Consider the following 17,173-nt stretch of genomic DNA (forward strand, 5'->3'; position numbering starts at 1 on the left):
ATGTAGATGAATCAAGCAATGATTGCATATTGGATGACAAAACATCTTCCTCGGTCAAATGTTGGAAGAAACTATGTACATGGCATGTTATAGGATTTGTGGATCCAAATAATGCTTGAAATGAATGCTAGCTTATAAAATCTAAGTACAGATTTAAGCAAGCAATTGGGAATTAGAACTGTATTTTAGTGAAGCTATTAAGATTTTAGTTTCATAAAATGTACATGATTCTTATAGATATTTATAAGAAGTTTAGTGGGAGTACATAAAACTTAATTGGTCATATGTGTGTCATACACATATCTCTCTATTGTGAAATAACATTCAAATGCTAATGCCTTAGATTTGAAATTATTCATCAATGATGGACCAAGGCGAAACTTAGTACACACTGGGTATTAAGATCTATTTACAAAGATCTTAGAATATTGTTTTAGATTAAGTAATGGCATTTACTAAATCAAACACGAAAGACTCCATTGGAGATATTTGACCCATATGAATAAATCTAAGTAAAACATCAAAGGATCCAAGTGAGATTCTTAACCTATATTATATGTCAAAGAATTTAGCTGGACTTAGTATCTACTAAAACTAGATGAGCTAAAGTTACATGAATAGAATTCAATTGGGAATTATTCTGCAAAAGAATTTATCATGTATGATATAATATGAGGATCGCCAAAAACGTATCGTATGACTTTAGGCATGACGAACATATACCAATCTCTATTGATCTAAGTGAAGATCAACTAGATTGAGATCAAGAATACTTATGGTACTTGAAAAGGTACATAGGAATAGTTATTGATTCAAGGAAATAAAGATATGCTAAATATTGATGCTACACGCATAAACACTGGTAAAGGATTAAGCAAGATCCCTTTGGAGTTAACCATTGGCAAGGACGAGCTATAGAGCATCGTGTTTTGAAATGGCAACATGGATCGAAGACCATGAGTTGTTGCATGGGAAATTAAATATTAATGTCTATGTTCTAAGATACAGCTGGAAAGTCTTCCACATATCTGTGAACTGCTTGGATAAGTAAATCCAAACAAAGCATCACTAGAAACCTAAACATTTGAAGTAAAAGTACTTATTGCCTAAGAAGCAATAAAACAGATTTGTTTGTATTAATGAGTTCTTCATTGAACTTGGGTAGATCACATGTCTGTTGACTTAATGGTTCTTTATTGCAAAATGCGTAGAACCACTATCGAAGTAAGAAAGACTAGATCACATAATAAACAAACTCAAAAGATCTTATCATCCTATCTCTAAGAACATTCGATGAAAAGGATATTAAGATTGGCAAAGCATGATAACTAAACCTATGCAACAAGTGAGAAACAACACTCACATTGTGGCGCTGGAAATCAAGCATAGCTTTGAATTCCATGAACTGTTTTAAATATGGGTTAGAGGCCCATGGTTGTAAAACATTGGGGTTGAACATTTATCATATATGAAATGAATTTTCATATTCCATTTAATCTTGGTTTAGTATTAAATGATGAGTCCCTTCAATTTGACGATATTATTCAAGATAGACTGTCAGGACCAGTCCTGTGACTAAGAAATGTATATCAAGTGAACTTGAATGTCAAAAGTTGAAAATGGTCCCTTGTCGGAGCTTTCTATAAAGATGGACGCATAGAAAACGTTAGACGACTAGAATGCAAGATGACTAGTAGTTCTGTTTCTTGAACTATGTGGACATGGCAATGTCGTAATCATTTGCATAGATACTTACTTTGGGAAGACTAGTATCGGACAGACCTATGAAACTTTACTGTAAGAGATGAAAATCTATCATAAGTAAATTTCATTAAAATTATTAGACACTAAATCCTCAATACCTGAGTGATTTGAGATTACTTGTTTGAGAACTGCATACTTTGACGTTGACCAACCGTCGCACCGTAAAAGGAGGCTATAAAGGCAACGCTCAGGTAATCACCTATCAAACGAAGTCTAATCTCAAGATCGCAAGATTGGGATTGTCCTCCCATAAATCGGGATGAGATGCTAAAAGTTGTATAAGGCCACTCGGAGAGCTAGAAACTGTAAAATGCATGGTCGTGCTCAGATGAATAATAGGCTATGATTATCTGTTTATTTGATCAGTTGAACTCTGAAACCGAGAAACACCTCTGGACATAATAAGTATGACAACTCTTACCTTATGTTCAAGAGCAAGCATCAAGCGACAAAGGAATTGGGAAATGCACACTTGTCCCTAAGGACAAGTGGGAGACTGAAGGAAATAATGCCCTTGGTCCAAGTATGCATTTAATGTTAAGTCTAATAAATGCGGTTCAGTATTAATTAACAAGTTAATAATTCAGTGAGATCAAGTGAGCCGAATGCCTAGCTAGAGGCCGCTGCAGTTCAAGTGGAATTAATAATATTAATCCACATCTTACTCTTGACTGAACCCGTAGGGTCACACAAATAGTACGTAAACCGATCAAGTATTTAATGGCATTAAATACTCTATCTATAGATATTCGGAATCGACGGATCTTGGTTTCAGTGGGAGCTGAGATCGCCGAAGGCAAGCAAGTGAATACTCCGGAAACGATGATATTGCCGGAAACGGAAATATGGATCGTATCGGAAATATAAATATTATCCAAGTCGTAGATGTTGCCGGAAACGGAAACATGGTACGTATCGGAAAATATTATTGGAAATGGAAATATTGCCGGAAACAGAAATATTGTCAGAATCGGAAATATTATCGAAATCGGAAAATAATTCCGGAAACGGAAATATTAAATATTTGTTCGAAACGGAAATTAATTCAGGAATCGGAAATATTAAATATTGTTCGTATCGGAAATGAATTCCGAAATCGAGAATTTAATCGGAAGCGTACGAATTAGCATCGGACGAGGCCTGCCAGACGAAGGCCCAGCACGAAGCCGGGCCATCGCCCAGCAAGCCAAAGCGCAACAAACACACACCAAGCCTCGACCAGGCCCAACGCAAAAGCCAGGCCCAGCCGAAGCTTTGGGCGCGCATGCGGAGCAAAGGGCTGCGACGAGTGGGCCTTGCGTTGTGCGCTCGGCGTGGGCCGCAAGGCCTGCGTGTGACGTGCGGTGCTTGTGCACCACTCGTGTGTGTGTTACTCGAATCCTAAAGCTACCGGGATTCGACATATGATTAAATCTAATCCTAACAGATAAAGTTTAATTAAATAGAGTCCTAGCAGGATTCTAATTATACTAAACTAGTATTCTAATAGGATTATAATTCCTTTTCCATAACTATATAAATAGGTGTCTAGGGTCACATATTTACATAGAGAATTGAAGTATTCAAAGGTAAGATTTTGGAACAAAATCAGCCAAACACTTGTAGCCTATTAGCCGAAATTTCTTAGAACCTTAAGGGTGATTCTAGTTGGTCAAGCTTAAGGCGGATCCGGACGTGCTGTGGACTATCTACGGAGGGACGACACTTGGAGTCCTAAAGACTTGTTCTTGTTCGGTTCGGGCGCAGCTAGGGATGGCACGCTACAAAGTGTATGCACCTAAATTATGCTAAATGATTATGTGTAAAAAATATGTTTCCTGGCATTAAGGTTTTCCGCATGATTTATGTTTTGTCATATGTATCATAACCTAACAGGGCGATGGCCTGGCTTCGTGCTGGGCCTTCGTCTAGCGAGCCTCGTCCGATTCTAATTCGTACGACACGCTTCCGATTAAATTCCCGATTCCGGAATTCATTTCCGATACGAACAATATTTTATATTTCCGATTCCGGAATTAATTTCCGTTTCAAACAAATATTTAATTTTTCCGTTTCCGGAATTATTTTCCGATTCCGATAATATTTCCGATTCTGACAATATTTCCGTTTCCGGCAATATTTCCGATTCCGGCAATATTTCCGATTCCGGCAATATTTCCATTTCCGATAATATTTCCCGATACGTACCATGTTTCCGTTTCCGGCAACATCTACGACTTGGATAATATTTACATTTCCGATACGATCCATATTTCCGTTTCCGGCAATATCATCGTTTCCGGAGTATTCATTTCTTGCTTGTGACGATCTCAGCTCCCACTGAAACAAAGATCCGTCGATTCCGAATATCCATAGATGGAGTATTTAATTCCATTAAATACTTGATCCGTTTACGTACTATTTGTGTGACCCTACGGGTTCAGTCAAGAGTAAGCTGTGGATTAATATAATTAATTCCACTTGAACTGAAGCGGCCTTTAGCTAGGCATTCAGCTCACTTGATCTCACTGAATTATTAACTTGTTAATTAATACTGAACCGCATTTATTAGACTTAATATTATATGCATACTTGGACCAAGGGCATTATTTCCTTCAGCTGCTGCCTTGCTCGCAGGGCGCAGCCCATGGTGTTGGCTTGTTTGTCGAGCGATGGGCCGACTCGCTTGCCGGCTTGTCGCTCGTCGAGCTACCGATTCGTTTTCCGATTCCGGATTTCATTTCCGTTTCGAACAAATATTTATGTTTCCGTTAATATTTCCGATTTCGGAAATAATTTCCTTTTCCGACAATATTTCCGAATCCGTTAATATTTCCGTTTCCGGCAATATTTCCGATTCCGGCAATATTTCTATTTCCGATAATATTTTCCAATACGAACCATGTTTCCGTTTCCGGCAACATCTACGGCTTGGATAATATTTATATTTCCGCCATGAACCATATTTCCGTTTCCGACAATATCATCATTTCCGGAGTATTCTTTATTTTGCATTTTGACGATTTCAGTTCCCACTGGAACCGAGATCCGTCGTTTCCGAATGTTCATAAATGGAGTACTTAATGAATAATATTTTCACGTAAATACTTGATCCGTTAACGTACTATTTGTGTGACCCTACGGGTCCAGTCAAGAGTAAGTTGTGGATTTATATTATTAATTCCACTTGAACTGAAGCGGCCTCTACCTAGGCATTCAGTTCACTTGATCTCACTGATTCATTAACTTGTTAATTAATACTGAACCGCATTTATTAGACTTAGCATTAAATGCATACTTGAACCAAGGGCATTATTTCCTTCAAAAACAATTGTCAATTTTAATTGCAATATCAAGAATAAAAATAACTACAAAGAAAGATGAATTCGTCCTTTTGAATTGAACTGAATGAAGCTGAACTGAACTGAACTCAACTCAACTCAACTGAATGGAGCTGAACTTAACTTAACAGATTTGAACTGAAATGAATGGAGCTGAACTTAACTTAACAGATCTAAACTGAACTGAATGAAGCTGAACTGAACTGCAATAAAGTCCAAAAGGGCCTAAATGTCATTACTCATACATGGGAGTATTGTTTTAGATATTGTTTTCACGTGAGAAATACCTAATTAATTGAAATTAATGATAAACTTTTCGTCAAAAATAATTTGAGTACCAATTACATCAGTCAAGTACGAAATAAAACTCAATTAACGGGTGGAGAAATCCACCTATGAAGTTACAACTTAGGTAGTACTACTTCGGTTGCCGAATGATTTGTACTCTTACTATTTGCACGGTAATTAAGGAACGTTGATGAACATGTGATGCGGGATAACAAGTCGAAAAATGAGTGACCATAAATTGACAACAACGTGTAGATAAAAATTAATATTAAAGTATTGTGAGTGAGTTTGTTGTGGTAGACTCCGATCCAATCTCTATTATATAAGTAAAGATGTGAGATTATTTTAGTCAATCCACTTTTGATATCTTCTTTGGATTATTAAAATACCCTCCACACTTATAGAAAGATAATATAATGACAACTAACCCAATAGGAAAAGCCCAAAGAAGCACTTTAATTAATCATATTTAGCCCATTAAATAAATTTTTATCATTTTAATCAATTTATTTATATACTTTCGGCTCTATGTAACTTATATGTTTCTTATATTCATACAATCTACGGCGCATTTATATTATATTTTTTACATGTTATGTCAGGTTTGAATGTAATAACACAACTCTGTTTCTTATATTCGCACGCATCACGTGCATATAAGACTAGTAATAAAATATGGCAAGTTGTTGTATGTTGTGTTGGGCGAAATGTGTACTCCGTATATCTATCACTTCTATTACTTTTATACTATTTCCTGGTGTAATTTTTTCCCGCCAAAATCCTATTTCCTAAATATAATCTACTTCACTTTTTAATTTTTTTTTTCTATTATATTTTATAAACGGTTTATGTATGGAAAAAAATATTGGATTATAGAATATGACAATAATAGATACCACATAATAATTTGCTTAAAATTATTTTGGAATTATTTTAGTCAAGTCCGTATATAAAATGATGTAAAATATATATACTCAATATTTTAATTAAATTAGCATAATAAGCTTATAAAATATGAAGTACGTAATACGTAGTAGGACGAAATTTTCATATTAGACGATTAAATGAGTATGCTCAAAATTCATTAATTATATATTTTTTTAGAAGGATAAATATTTTATTAAAAATATGTTTAAATAATAATTTTAAAATATATGTGCGTGCACGAGATAAAATCTAGAAAATGTTTAATTTACAAGACAAAACTGGAATGAAATAAAGTGTAAAGAACTTTAAAAAACCTATTAAAATAGAAAGCGTAAAAAATTTAAGAAACGAAGGTAATATTCCCCTCGTATTTAATTAAAACATACGAGTACCCTCAAATCTCAAAAATGGTACTCGTATGTTGGACTTGGGTTGGTTAAACTATGATGTCACTATATGGACTATGGAGGGCCTTTAGCTTTGTTGGGCTTTCTATCGACCCAGTATATTTATGTAATTTTACTTCCATCCATTTTGGACCTTAGAAAGTTTAGTCTTCAGTTACACTTTACTCTTGATAGTTGATACTTGACTTTTCCTTTTTTTCTTCAATTTTGATGACCGATCAAATTCCATATGATTCCTGTCAAGAAACAGAAAAGTTCCATATAATTGGATTCATGTCACTCACTTTAATGTAACACAATGTAAAAACTCGTATACTCGTATCATATATTGAGAAATGAGAACAACAAACGTCGTTTGTATGTAGGTATGTAGGTATGTAAGTATGAATGCTATAAACGATACTATGAAATAGTTCGTAAGTATTAGATAAATATGTAACCACATATCATGGACGTTAATACTTTTATCATAAAGATATTTACAGTTGGTAATGATGTGTAAGTTAATACTTGTATCATTACGTACACCCTTACTGATGGTAATTTGATGGGAAGATTGGTTCATTGGTGAGAGTTGTGACCCAAATTGAAGGGGAACTTGGAAATATATAAGGAGTACCTTGTAACTTTGTAAGCTTTGTTTTGAAATATCTTCACATAATTGGATACTTAAACAATGGAGGGTGAGTTCTTGGTTCCTTCCTTTATTTTAAACTCAACGAATCCTTTATCTGCTTCAACAATGGGTGAACAGCTTGATGGAATTATCATTTGCTCTTTGCTCTTTGCCCACAAAAAACTGTAAAGTCCTCCAACTAGCAAAATTCCACCTAAAACACTGAAAATAAACAACCCACAAAATATTAGCTTGGTTGTTAGACCTTCTGTGACTTGTTTAACCGACAAATCATGCTCATTAGTTGTTGGATAGGAGGTGGATAACATTACATGTGGTTTGGCAACAATCTTTTACGAGAATTTGTATTAGTTGAATAACGATTATAAAAAAATAAAAATATGTCATGAATCGTTAAATTAAAAAGATAATTGAAATACTCTATAAGTAGCTTTTTTTAGGGGAGAAATGCAACAACCTAAGAGTGCGTTCTATTCACCTGATTTCCGCTTATTTTTCTTGTACTTATCTTATCTGAACTAAACTGAACTTATCAAACTTATTTTAGCTATAAATTGTAATTGGCCAACGCTTATTTTTCCTGAACTTATCTTATATGAACTTATTTGAACTAATTTTTTCTGAAATAAGTGGAAATAAGGTGAACATAACAGGGCCGCTTAGGCTAATTAGTATATAATCGGAGACTAAGACACTGTTGGTTCACCTGACATTAACTTATGTCAACTAATGTGAGAGGGTGAATGGATGCATGGTGCACTTGAAATGTGTTGGACCATTTAATACTTAACACAATTTATTAAACTGTTGTTTTGACTTTTTAATTGACACATGCATCTAATTTACCATGTTGATGACACTCCAACTAAAAAGAGAAAAACACATACTAGCTTTTAGGTGATGGGTCAATTTTGGTAGTTGACATATCCAAATATACAGTGCCTGTGCCTCTATTGGAGTTTTTTTTTTAAATTCATTATATATTTTCACAAAGGTAAAAATACAAATACTCCGTAATTGTTTATTTTGGGTAGCTAGATCAATGTAATGGAAAGTTTGAAACCATTGAAAATAGAAAAGAAAGGAAAGGAAAGGAAAAGAAAGTAACCTGCCCAAAGTGATGATCTCTCCTAAGAGAAGTATAGAACAAAACATGGTAAGCATAAGCCCCAAAGGAGTCCACAATGCTAGGAAGAGAGGTCCCTTCTTCTCAATCACATATGCTTGTAAATAGTAAGCCAATCCTGTCACTACTATTCCCTGTTGCGCAGTAAAATATAAACCTCCATCAGTATCGATTAGTTATTACAACTCCCCCACTCAATAGGCTAAATCAGTACGTATACACACATGGTTGATTTATCTTTGCGATAAGAATGTTAAAACACTTTTCCTAGTAACGATAAGTAGTCCGTACGATTTTTATCTAGCAAAAATGAAATAGAAAGGAGAGTAGTACGGAGTAACATACACAGTAAGCAACGGCTAGAAGACGGATATTCCAACCAAGGATCCACTGAGAAGGACGTCGTTCCACGATAATAGCTAGGACAAATGACTGAATTGAACTCAACAAGCAACTTAGTGCTGTGAACAAAAGCTTTGATGGGTATCCCTTCATTATCTTTGCCTATTTCACCAAGTATATAATCATGCACATCAAATACTCGAGTAATTAGTGACGTTACAACAATTATATCATGACTGGTTCCCCTAAAAAAATATCATGTAATGGCTGCTTAAAGCTTAAAACGGGTCACATGCATGTATCATTAAAATTTAAAGTTGGCAATGGATTTGGTGGCACCAGAACTGGCATGTATAGAGCAGACACGATACAACATATTACTGTATATTACTGGTTTTGGGCCGAGTTGTGCCATAATTTTATTTATTTATTTATTAAAAACCACGGCACTAGACGGTCTATCATAATAAAACACGAAAAATTAATTAAAGTTTGTCTTAATTGGGCGTGTAAAGGCTGCACAGTAGCAAGTATAGGAAGTGGCAACATTGCATATATAGCTAGACAGCTACTCAGCTAGTGGACCGGCACGATCCCAATCCATCTTAAACATGATAGTATTACCTCCGTTCCATAAAGATATTTACAGTTATTATTTGCGCAAATATTAAGAAAAAAAAGTAATAAAGTTGGTTGAATATAATAAAATATGGATAAAATAAGAGAAACGCGTAAAAATGTGGGTGAGTGTAAGAAAAAAAATGAATAAATTAAGAGAAAGCGAATGTTGTGGGGTAAGAAGGGTAAATAAATTTTCATATCAATAAAGAATAAAGCAAAATATAAATAATATTATAAAACGATATAAAACTAAAAGTCAAAAGAACTGATGCAGTATTCCAGTAACTAGTACGAAGTAATCCGTATGAGAAGAAATGTAGGTGAATATTTACCTGCATAACAAGCCAGAGAGCCCAAAAAGTGTTACCAGTGAGCAAGATAAAGACACCCTTAATCCAAGTGGGTCCGGAATGGGTTTGAGTCTGAGGTTGTTGGGCTGCTGGGTGACGAACCAGCAAGTGAAGATGGCTAAACAGTTTGATGGAAGGACCCTTGTAAAGTGCAAGAGTCATGGCACCTCCCAAGCATATCACTATGCCTATTAGTTTTGCTATCCCAGGGGCAGTCTTTATTTTCCATACCTCTAATCTGTTCCAACATATATTAACACATTGATTAATAGTTTAATACCATCATTATATAATTCACCATAATAGATTAACGACGTAACCAAATAAGGAATACCTTTACTGTACAACTGGTTGTACCTTTCAAGGTACCATCAAAATTATTTTTGTATAAGATCTTTCAGGAATTAAGATAGGACAAATTAAACCTTAAGGAAGAAATCCGGACAAATAAAAGTTAATTGAATACGGAGTAGTTAATTTCAAATGATTAATTAGGTACGTTGTTTGTTCCCATGATTGGAGGCAATAATTTGCATCCTGATTAAGTAATAGCTAAATAGCTATTACCTATCTTTTGCAAAAGCTAAACAGATTCCTTTTGTTCTCTAAATTAAAAAGAGAGGTTGCTAAATGTGACGTTAGATCATCTCTCTTAACAAGCTTCAATGTGAGGCTCAAAAGTGAGCGAGACTCTTTTTTTTTTTGGGTCTAAACTAATCTAATTGTGAAACTTTTCGTCTTTTACTTTATAATTCCACAAATTGATTTTTTCACATTTTTCAATTTATTTTTAGGGGAGTACTCGCGAAAAGGCCAAACAAACAAACAAACTATAATGACTAATGAGTGATAGCTAGTGACTTTGTTTTCCTTTATTTTACACCCGGTTTATCGGAGTCTAGCTACGAGGCCTACGACTATATCTGTATCCAACTTAGATCGCACATCTAATTATTGATAGGTATTTTCTCTGTATTTATTTAAGGGATACACATGTCTTTTCCGGCCGTATTTATTTAAGAGATACACTTGCCATTTTTAGTAACTTATCAACTCCACAATCTAATTAAATAATACATCTAATGTACCCTATGATCCACTATCCTATTAAACAAATAATTTCATAAACCCACTCCACCTCCCACCCCCAAAATGACATGGTCCCCCACTTGTTATTTATCTACCCAACCCCACTTGCTTTATTATTTTATTTTATTCAATTATTTTTCTTAATACCCGTGTCCGGTCAAGTTTATCTCTTAAATAAATACGGAGGGAGTATATATTTTTCAAAAGGTCTTGCACGCACAAGGTTACAATAAATTTATTGTACACCAAAATAACTTTTATGCATTTTTTTTTTGTAACTTTAACCTATTTTTTGTAACTTTTATATTATAAACATAAAAAGTTGATAGATAAACACTTTAAAGGGTTAAATGATTAATTTATACATTATTAGTGATATTGTGAGGCTCGAACACGAGCAACATCATCCATTGCTCCTTACCACTTGATAGATCCAACCCTATATATGTTGATAACTAGTGACTCAAAGAGACATTATTTCCAATGGAAATTTATAATAGTGGGATTACATTGAAGAAAATAGTAACTCACTTTAACATTGGCCATGAAAATATACAATCGTATAGACAATCAGTCCATTCAATATAATTGCCAGTGCTCAACTAAGATCTACCTACATTTCCATTATCTAAAAGCTAGCGACAAAATTCACAACAAGAAAAGGATTTTTTTTCCTAAAAAACAAAAAAAAATTACCTATAATTAACTCAAATTATTTTGTTGTTCCCAATCAATATACAGAAAATTTTACTAAAATAATTTATGATAAATTCAGATAAGTCGGTCATGTAAAATACAAATAAATTCACTTAAATTCAGATAAGTTTATTTAAATAAAGTTTGGATCAATAAAAACACTTAAACTTTCACTGCCCTCCCTCCACCCTATTTTAGTAGGTGTACAATATGATTGGCAATCAAAACATAATACTCCATGAGTATGTACTTCATACCTCACAAGAACAGCAAGGAAGAAAGTAATTACAGGAAGACAATTGGTCGTAGCAGCACCAAGGGTTGCTGAGGTATATGTCAAGCCGATGCCATACAAATCCAAACTCAAGGTTATCCTGCAACATTATATCGAAATGTTGTTAATACTAACTAGCTTTTGAGCCCGTTCATAGAACGGGCGGTTGTATTGGTTTTTCAGATGTCTTTTGAAGTTTTAGGCCCTGTTCTTTTTGGCTTAATTTCAGTTTCAGAACTTATTTGACAATTCAGTTCAGTTCAGTTCAGTTCAGGAGCATTCAGTTCAATTCAGTTCAGTTCAATTCAGGAGCATTCAGTTCAGTTCAGTTCAGTTCAGTTCAGGAGCATTAAGTTCAGTTCAGTTTAATTCAATTCAATTTAATAATAATAATAATTATTATTTTTTATTATTATTAATAATAATAATAATAATAATAAATTATTATTATTATTAATATTACTTATATTATTATTTATATTATTATATTACTTATTATTTATATTTATATTTATATTATTATATTAATAATAATTATTATTATTTATAACTAATTATTTATTATTTATTATTTATTAATAATTAATATAATTTATTATTATTTATCAATTAGTTACGGATTATTAGTTATTAATTATTTAGTTATTAGTTATTAAATATTAATTATTATTATTATTATTATTATTATTTATATTTATCATTTATTGTAATTATTGAGTAATCAATTACTGATTATTATTATTATTTATTATATAGTTATTTAGTTATTAATTAATAATTATTCTTTAGTTATTAGTAAACATTTATTATTATTATTTATTATTTATTATTATTATTTATTATTTATTATTTATTATTTATTTTTTATTATTTATTATTTATTATTTATTATTTATTATTTATTATTTATTATTTATTATTCATTATTTATTATTTATAATTTATTATTTATTATTTATTATTTATTATTTATTATTTATTATTTATTATTTATTATTTATTATTTATTATTTATTATTTATTATTTATTATTTATTATTTATTATTTATTATTTATTATTTATTATTTATTTCGGTAATATATTATGTTAAGTTCAGTTCAGTTCAGTTAAGTTCAGTTAAGTTAAGTTTAGTTCAGTTCAGTTCAGTTCAGTTCAGTTCAATTTAGGAGCATTCAGTTCAGTTCAGTTCAGTTCAGTTCTGGAGCATTCAGTTCAGTTCAGTTCAGTTCAGCTCTAAAGAACATGGCCTTAATTAGTAAGTACTTCTGATTTTTTGTAATATATGAATTAAATAGAGGTGTAATTTGAAGGTTGGAAAAATTAAAAGTTATATGTTGAATAAATATTGGATGTTAAAGGGGTGGAGTGGAAGAGACTAATGAGTATATTAGACTATTAATAACTTAATGTTGAATAAGGGAAATGGAGTGGAAGAGGCATTAGAAGTTGTAAATCATATAAACAATAAAGAAAAATTGAAAAAAAAAAAAACAAAACAAAATGATGGATGAAAGGAGAGATGTCACATGGATTCTAATAATGAGATGTCACATAGCTTCTAATAATCTATGGTGTTCCTTTTTGAATATAGGTATAGATTTGTTACGTGCTGACCCGTAACATAAAATATAATAAAGAGGTTGTTAGTTGTTACGTACCCGAAAAAAGACATCGCGAATATTTGCCAAAATGTCTTGAATGAGAGCGGGGGTATATTTTTCCTGTGTTAGAAAAAGTAAAAAACATACTGTGACCAACACATAATGGTAAAAAGTAAAAGGATGATAACAAAGGTTGTAAGTTGCAACAATTAAAATGTGCCAAAACTATATAATTAAATAAATATACGAAGTATTATGTTTCTAAACTGTTTCGAGTAAATATGATCAGTTGATCACCCGTTAACTAATTGTATGTATACCCACATATTTGAAGCACTAGAGGTAATGTATAGCTCAGTTGGTTAGAGCTTCTATCCCAGTTTCAGGTGATCCTGTGACCGATTCTCATCCCCGGTGGCTTATTCGCACCAAAAAAAAACATATTTGAAGCACCGGCATATTTCAAACTAAATTAGGTCCTGTGCACGTAAGTATATTCAAAAAGTATTATTTGACCATCTTTTTAGAAAATATTTAACCGAAATATTATCCATTAAAGCTAATGTGTAATCAATAAATCTTGAACATACTCATTGAATCATCTAATATGAAATTTTATCCCCAATACGTATTATATATTTTAGAGGTTGAATATGATAATTTGGCCAAAATATTCGATATGCTTAATATGTCAGTTTGACCAAAATATTGAGTAAATATATTTTCTATAATTGATATGTTGATCTGACTAAATATTACTAAAATCGTCTAATACTGTAATATTCTATAATCTTATATTCGTTTTTCCCATACATGGCAATTTATACTAAAAAGAGAGAAAATATAATAATAAATAAAATAGATATGTATTTTAGGAAAGAGGTTTTTTAGAGGGAAAATTTTGCACCAGGAAATGACATGTGTCATTCCTAGTGTCTATTTTATTATAATGTAATAATAGATATCTGAATCACCCGCATCCAATGACGGATCTTTGTTATGGTGTGGATGGCCCTGGCTCCACCGGGCGGAAAAAGTTGTAGTATAATTTTTTAGTTTCGCCCCCTCTAAAATTTGAGTAAAATTGTATAATTTTTATATTATAATGCTTAATTCCTCTATTGGCCCTATACTTAAATTGTTGAAGATCCGTCACAACCCTCGTCAAATGGTTGCTTGTATGTGTACCCGCATATTTGAAACTGTTTCAACTTACATATTTAAGGTTGCAAGAACAAATTTTTTTGGGGTATAAAACAGAAAATCATACTACGTATGAAGGAAGAATATAGAAATATAGTATGCACGTCCCTAGCTATATTCTTTGTTTTTAATTTCCATATATAAAATTATGTAAAGGAATTTTTTAAATTTCTTATACAAAATAAAAGTGTACATTTTTTTCAGGAAAAAAGTTACATATTGCAACTTGCAAATTAGATACTTGTATATATGTTAAAAATCTCTACTAATAATTTTCTTGCAACTCGCAACTTGCAAATTAGGATACTTGTATATATGTTAAAAATCTCTACTAAAAATCTTTATTAAAGATTTTCTTCCCTTTTCATTTATTCTAATAATATTTGTATACTTCGTATATGTTAAAAATGTCTACTTTCTAATTTAATATGCGACACGTCAGCATGACACATCATACTTGCGACGACACTTGTATTTTGTCGCAAGTTGCAACCTTTATCACTTTGCCAAAGGGTCACTATGCCAGAGTAAAATCCATACAAAAATTAGAAAAATAAGGTAAAATCTTGACTCTTGATCGAGAACCCTATGCTAATAGTAAGAATGATGCATGTAACCTTAAGTATTGACCTCACGAGTTGTCACTAGATCGACTAGGTGATCAAGCAAGTGAGCAATATATGTATGTAAAGGTTTACCTCTCGAGAAAGATGGCTACGGGGGCTAAAAAGATGGTGGCGATTGCCTGTCTATAGAAGGTGAAGATGAAATTGTTCATGCCGACGTTGAACGCTGCCTTAGAGAGCAAGAACATACCAGTGTATAGGGTTTGTATGAGAAACACAACAAGAAATGGTTTACTAATTGCCATGCTTAATTAATTCCCTCAATATAATCGATCAACTAATTATAATTTCAATATAAGTATGAACAATGAGCTTTGGATTTTTTTAGTGTTTGGAGAACACATGTATGAATGTTGGTGGTACGCTTATATATAATGTGTGATGAGAGTAATGATATGACATGAGTGACTAGTGAAGTCACTTTAAAGTTTAAAGGGGACAAAAGAAATAGAAAGAAGAAAAGTCTTTGGCATGTGGACCAAAATAAAGTTTTTATTATTGTGCTATCAACAAGATAGGAATCCCGATTTGTTGCATTACTTATTACTATATATGTATTTGTATGTACGTGATACGTGATTTATATACGATTTATAGTATTTTATCATTGAATATATTAAGTTTTAAAAGAATCAATTAAAAAGTAAGGGGAATTTATGGTATTAGCACATTAATCATACATAAACAATATAAAAACATGGTCCGACGTAGAAGTAAAAGAGAAGAACAATTCTTGCTTCACCCCACAATAAGGGTGGGAGTCATAGTGAGAAGCAGTTGGATTGAAATCGCCCTCCTTCTGGTTTATCCCAAATTTATTTTCAATGGGGATAAAAGAGGAAGCTTCAGAACAAGCATGAGATTTGGTTTTCGCGACGAACATGTATGATGCAGATCAATGCGGGAGGTCGGGAGCTAAAAATCTTCACCCGAAGGGTTCCATCCTATTTACTGAAGATTTGACAGTACAAAAAGGAATAAGATATGCGGGTGCGAGGAGGCACAAAAATCTCATTAATTATTAAGGGGAACAACTTAGTGATGATTAATTTCATGAACCGTGATTGGAAGGTTCAGTATGAGATCAAATAAGTGGGTCCGTTGAAGATGCATGAAAGGATTTATTAAACTTCGATTTTGTTTCAATCACTCAATGTTACGTACCGGAAGCTAATCAAGCAACGAGTTGGATTTTATGGCGGCAAAAGAGAGCCCGTGCTCTAATTTATCATTATGATTCTCTTCGTTTGACCCGGCCTCCCTCTCCCTAACCATTCGAAGAGATGAGTTAGGTTTGTCCTATTAAATAAGCTAACAACTGATTTCTTTTTCTTATTAAAACAAAAATATTAAAGAATAAGAACATATAGTATACATCAAATCCTCAAAAATTGGCTTATATATAGTATAATATAAAATTTCTCACACAAAAGAAAGCAATTTCTGAATTGATTTGAATTTTTTTTCCCATATCTTTTAATTTCTTTGATGATAAAGGTCGCAAGTTGCAACAACATTTAGTTGTCACAATCTTACGTGTCGCAGTTTAATTGGTACATATAGGCGCCACGTAGGCAATTTGTCGTCATAATATTTTTACTATCAATTCAATATTTTTTACTATGAAAATAAGGTAGTCGATATAAAAAAGGAAACAAATTAGAATATTAATATTTTCCTACCTTTTTTGAAACATATATAATAGATTATATAAGTTAAATATTTTAGTTTCCAATTTAAATAATGACATATAAACATGTCATGTCATCATTGTGACACGGCTTAAAAGTCGCATGTTGCGACCTTTATCATTTTCGTATTTTTTATTATCTTTGTGTTTTACACTACAAATTAAGAATTAGAAGAAAAGAAATTATGCCCTTATGCCAACTTGCAAAGG

General features: G+C 32.4%; 1 protein-coding gene across 2 annotated transcripts; it reads right to left on the reverse strand.

Moving 5' to 3' along the window:
* Nucleotides 1–6,503: 6,503 nt before the first annotated feature.
* LOC110805194 (WAT1-related protein At5g64700) lies at nucleotides 6,504–15,634 on the reverse strand. Of its 2 annotated transcripts, XR_002537920.2 has the most exons (8): nucleotides 15,346–15,634; nucleotides 13,502–13,564; nucleotides 11,825–11,941; nucleotides 9,765–10,020; nucleotides 8,815–8,973; nucleotides 8,452–8,603; nucleotides 7,326–7,544; nucleotides 6,504–6,942 (listed from the first exon to the last, which is right to left on the reverse strand). XR_002537920.2 is itself a non-coding variant. In XM_022010798.2 (7 exons), the coding sequence occupies exons 1-7, from the start codon at nucleotides 15,516–15,518 to the stop codon at nucleotides 7,376–7,378; spliced, it is 1,089 nt and encodes a 362-aa protein (XP_021866490.2). In that variant the 5' UTR covers nucleotides 15,519–15,634; the 3' UTR covers nucleotides 7,107–7,375. The 2 variants fall into 2 exon arrangements, 1 of the variants encoding a protein (XP_021866490.2); XM_022010798.2 differs by lacking the exon at nucleotides 6,504–6,942 and having other exon boundaries at nucleotides 7,107–7,544.
* Between the last annotated feature and the right edge of the window lie 1,539 nt (nucleotides 15,635–17,173).

This window comes from Spinacia oleracea, chromosome 3, assembly GCF_020520425.1.
Source record: "Spinacia oleracea cultivar Varoflay chromosome 3, BTI_SOV_V1, whole genome shotgun sequence".
Classification (NCBI taxonomy): domain Eukaryota; kingdom Viridiplantae; phylum Streptophyta; class Magnoliopsida; order Caryophyllales; family Amaranthaceae; genus Spinacia; species Spinacia oleracea.

Bases quoted from the DNA above. Each gene is read 5' to 3' on its own strand.
- LOC110805194 (XM_022010798.2), bottom strand. From the start codon at position 15,518: ATGGCAATTAGTAAACCATTTCTTGTTGTGTTTCTCATACAAACCCTA. The intron at 11,942-13,501 runs GTACGTAACAAC...ATAATGTTGCAG, and splicing joins TTCGCGATGTCTTTTTTCGG to GATAACCTTGAGTTTGGATT. The intron at 8,604-8,814 runs GTATGTTACTCC...ACTGCGCAACAG, and splicing joins TTCTAGCCGTTGCTTACTGT to GGAATAGTAGTGACAGGATT.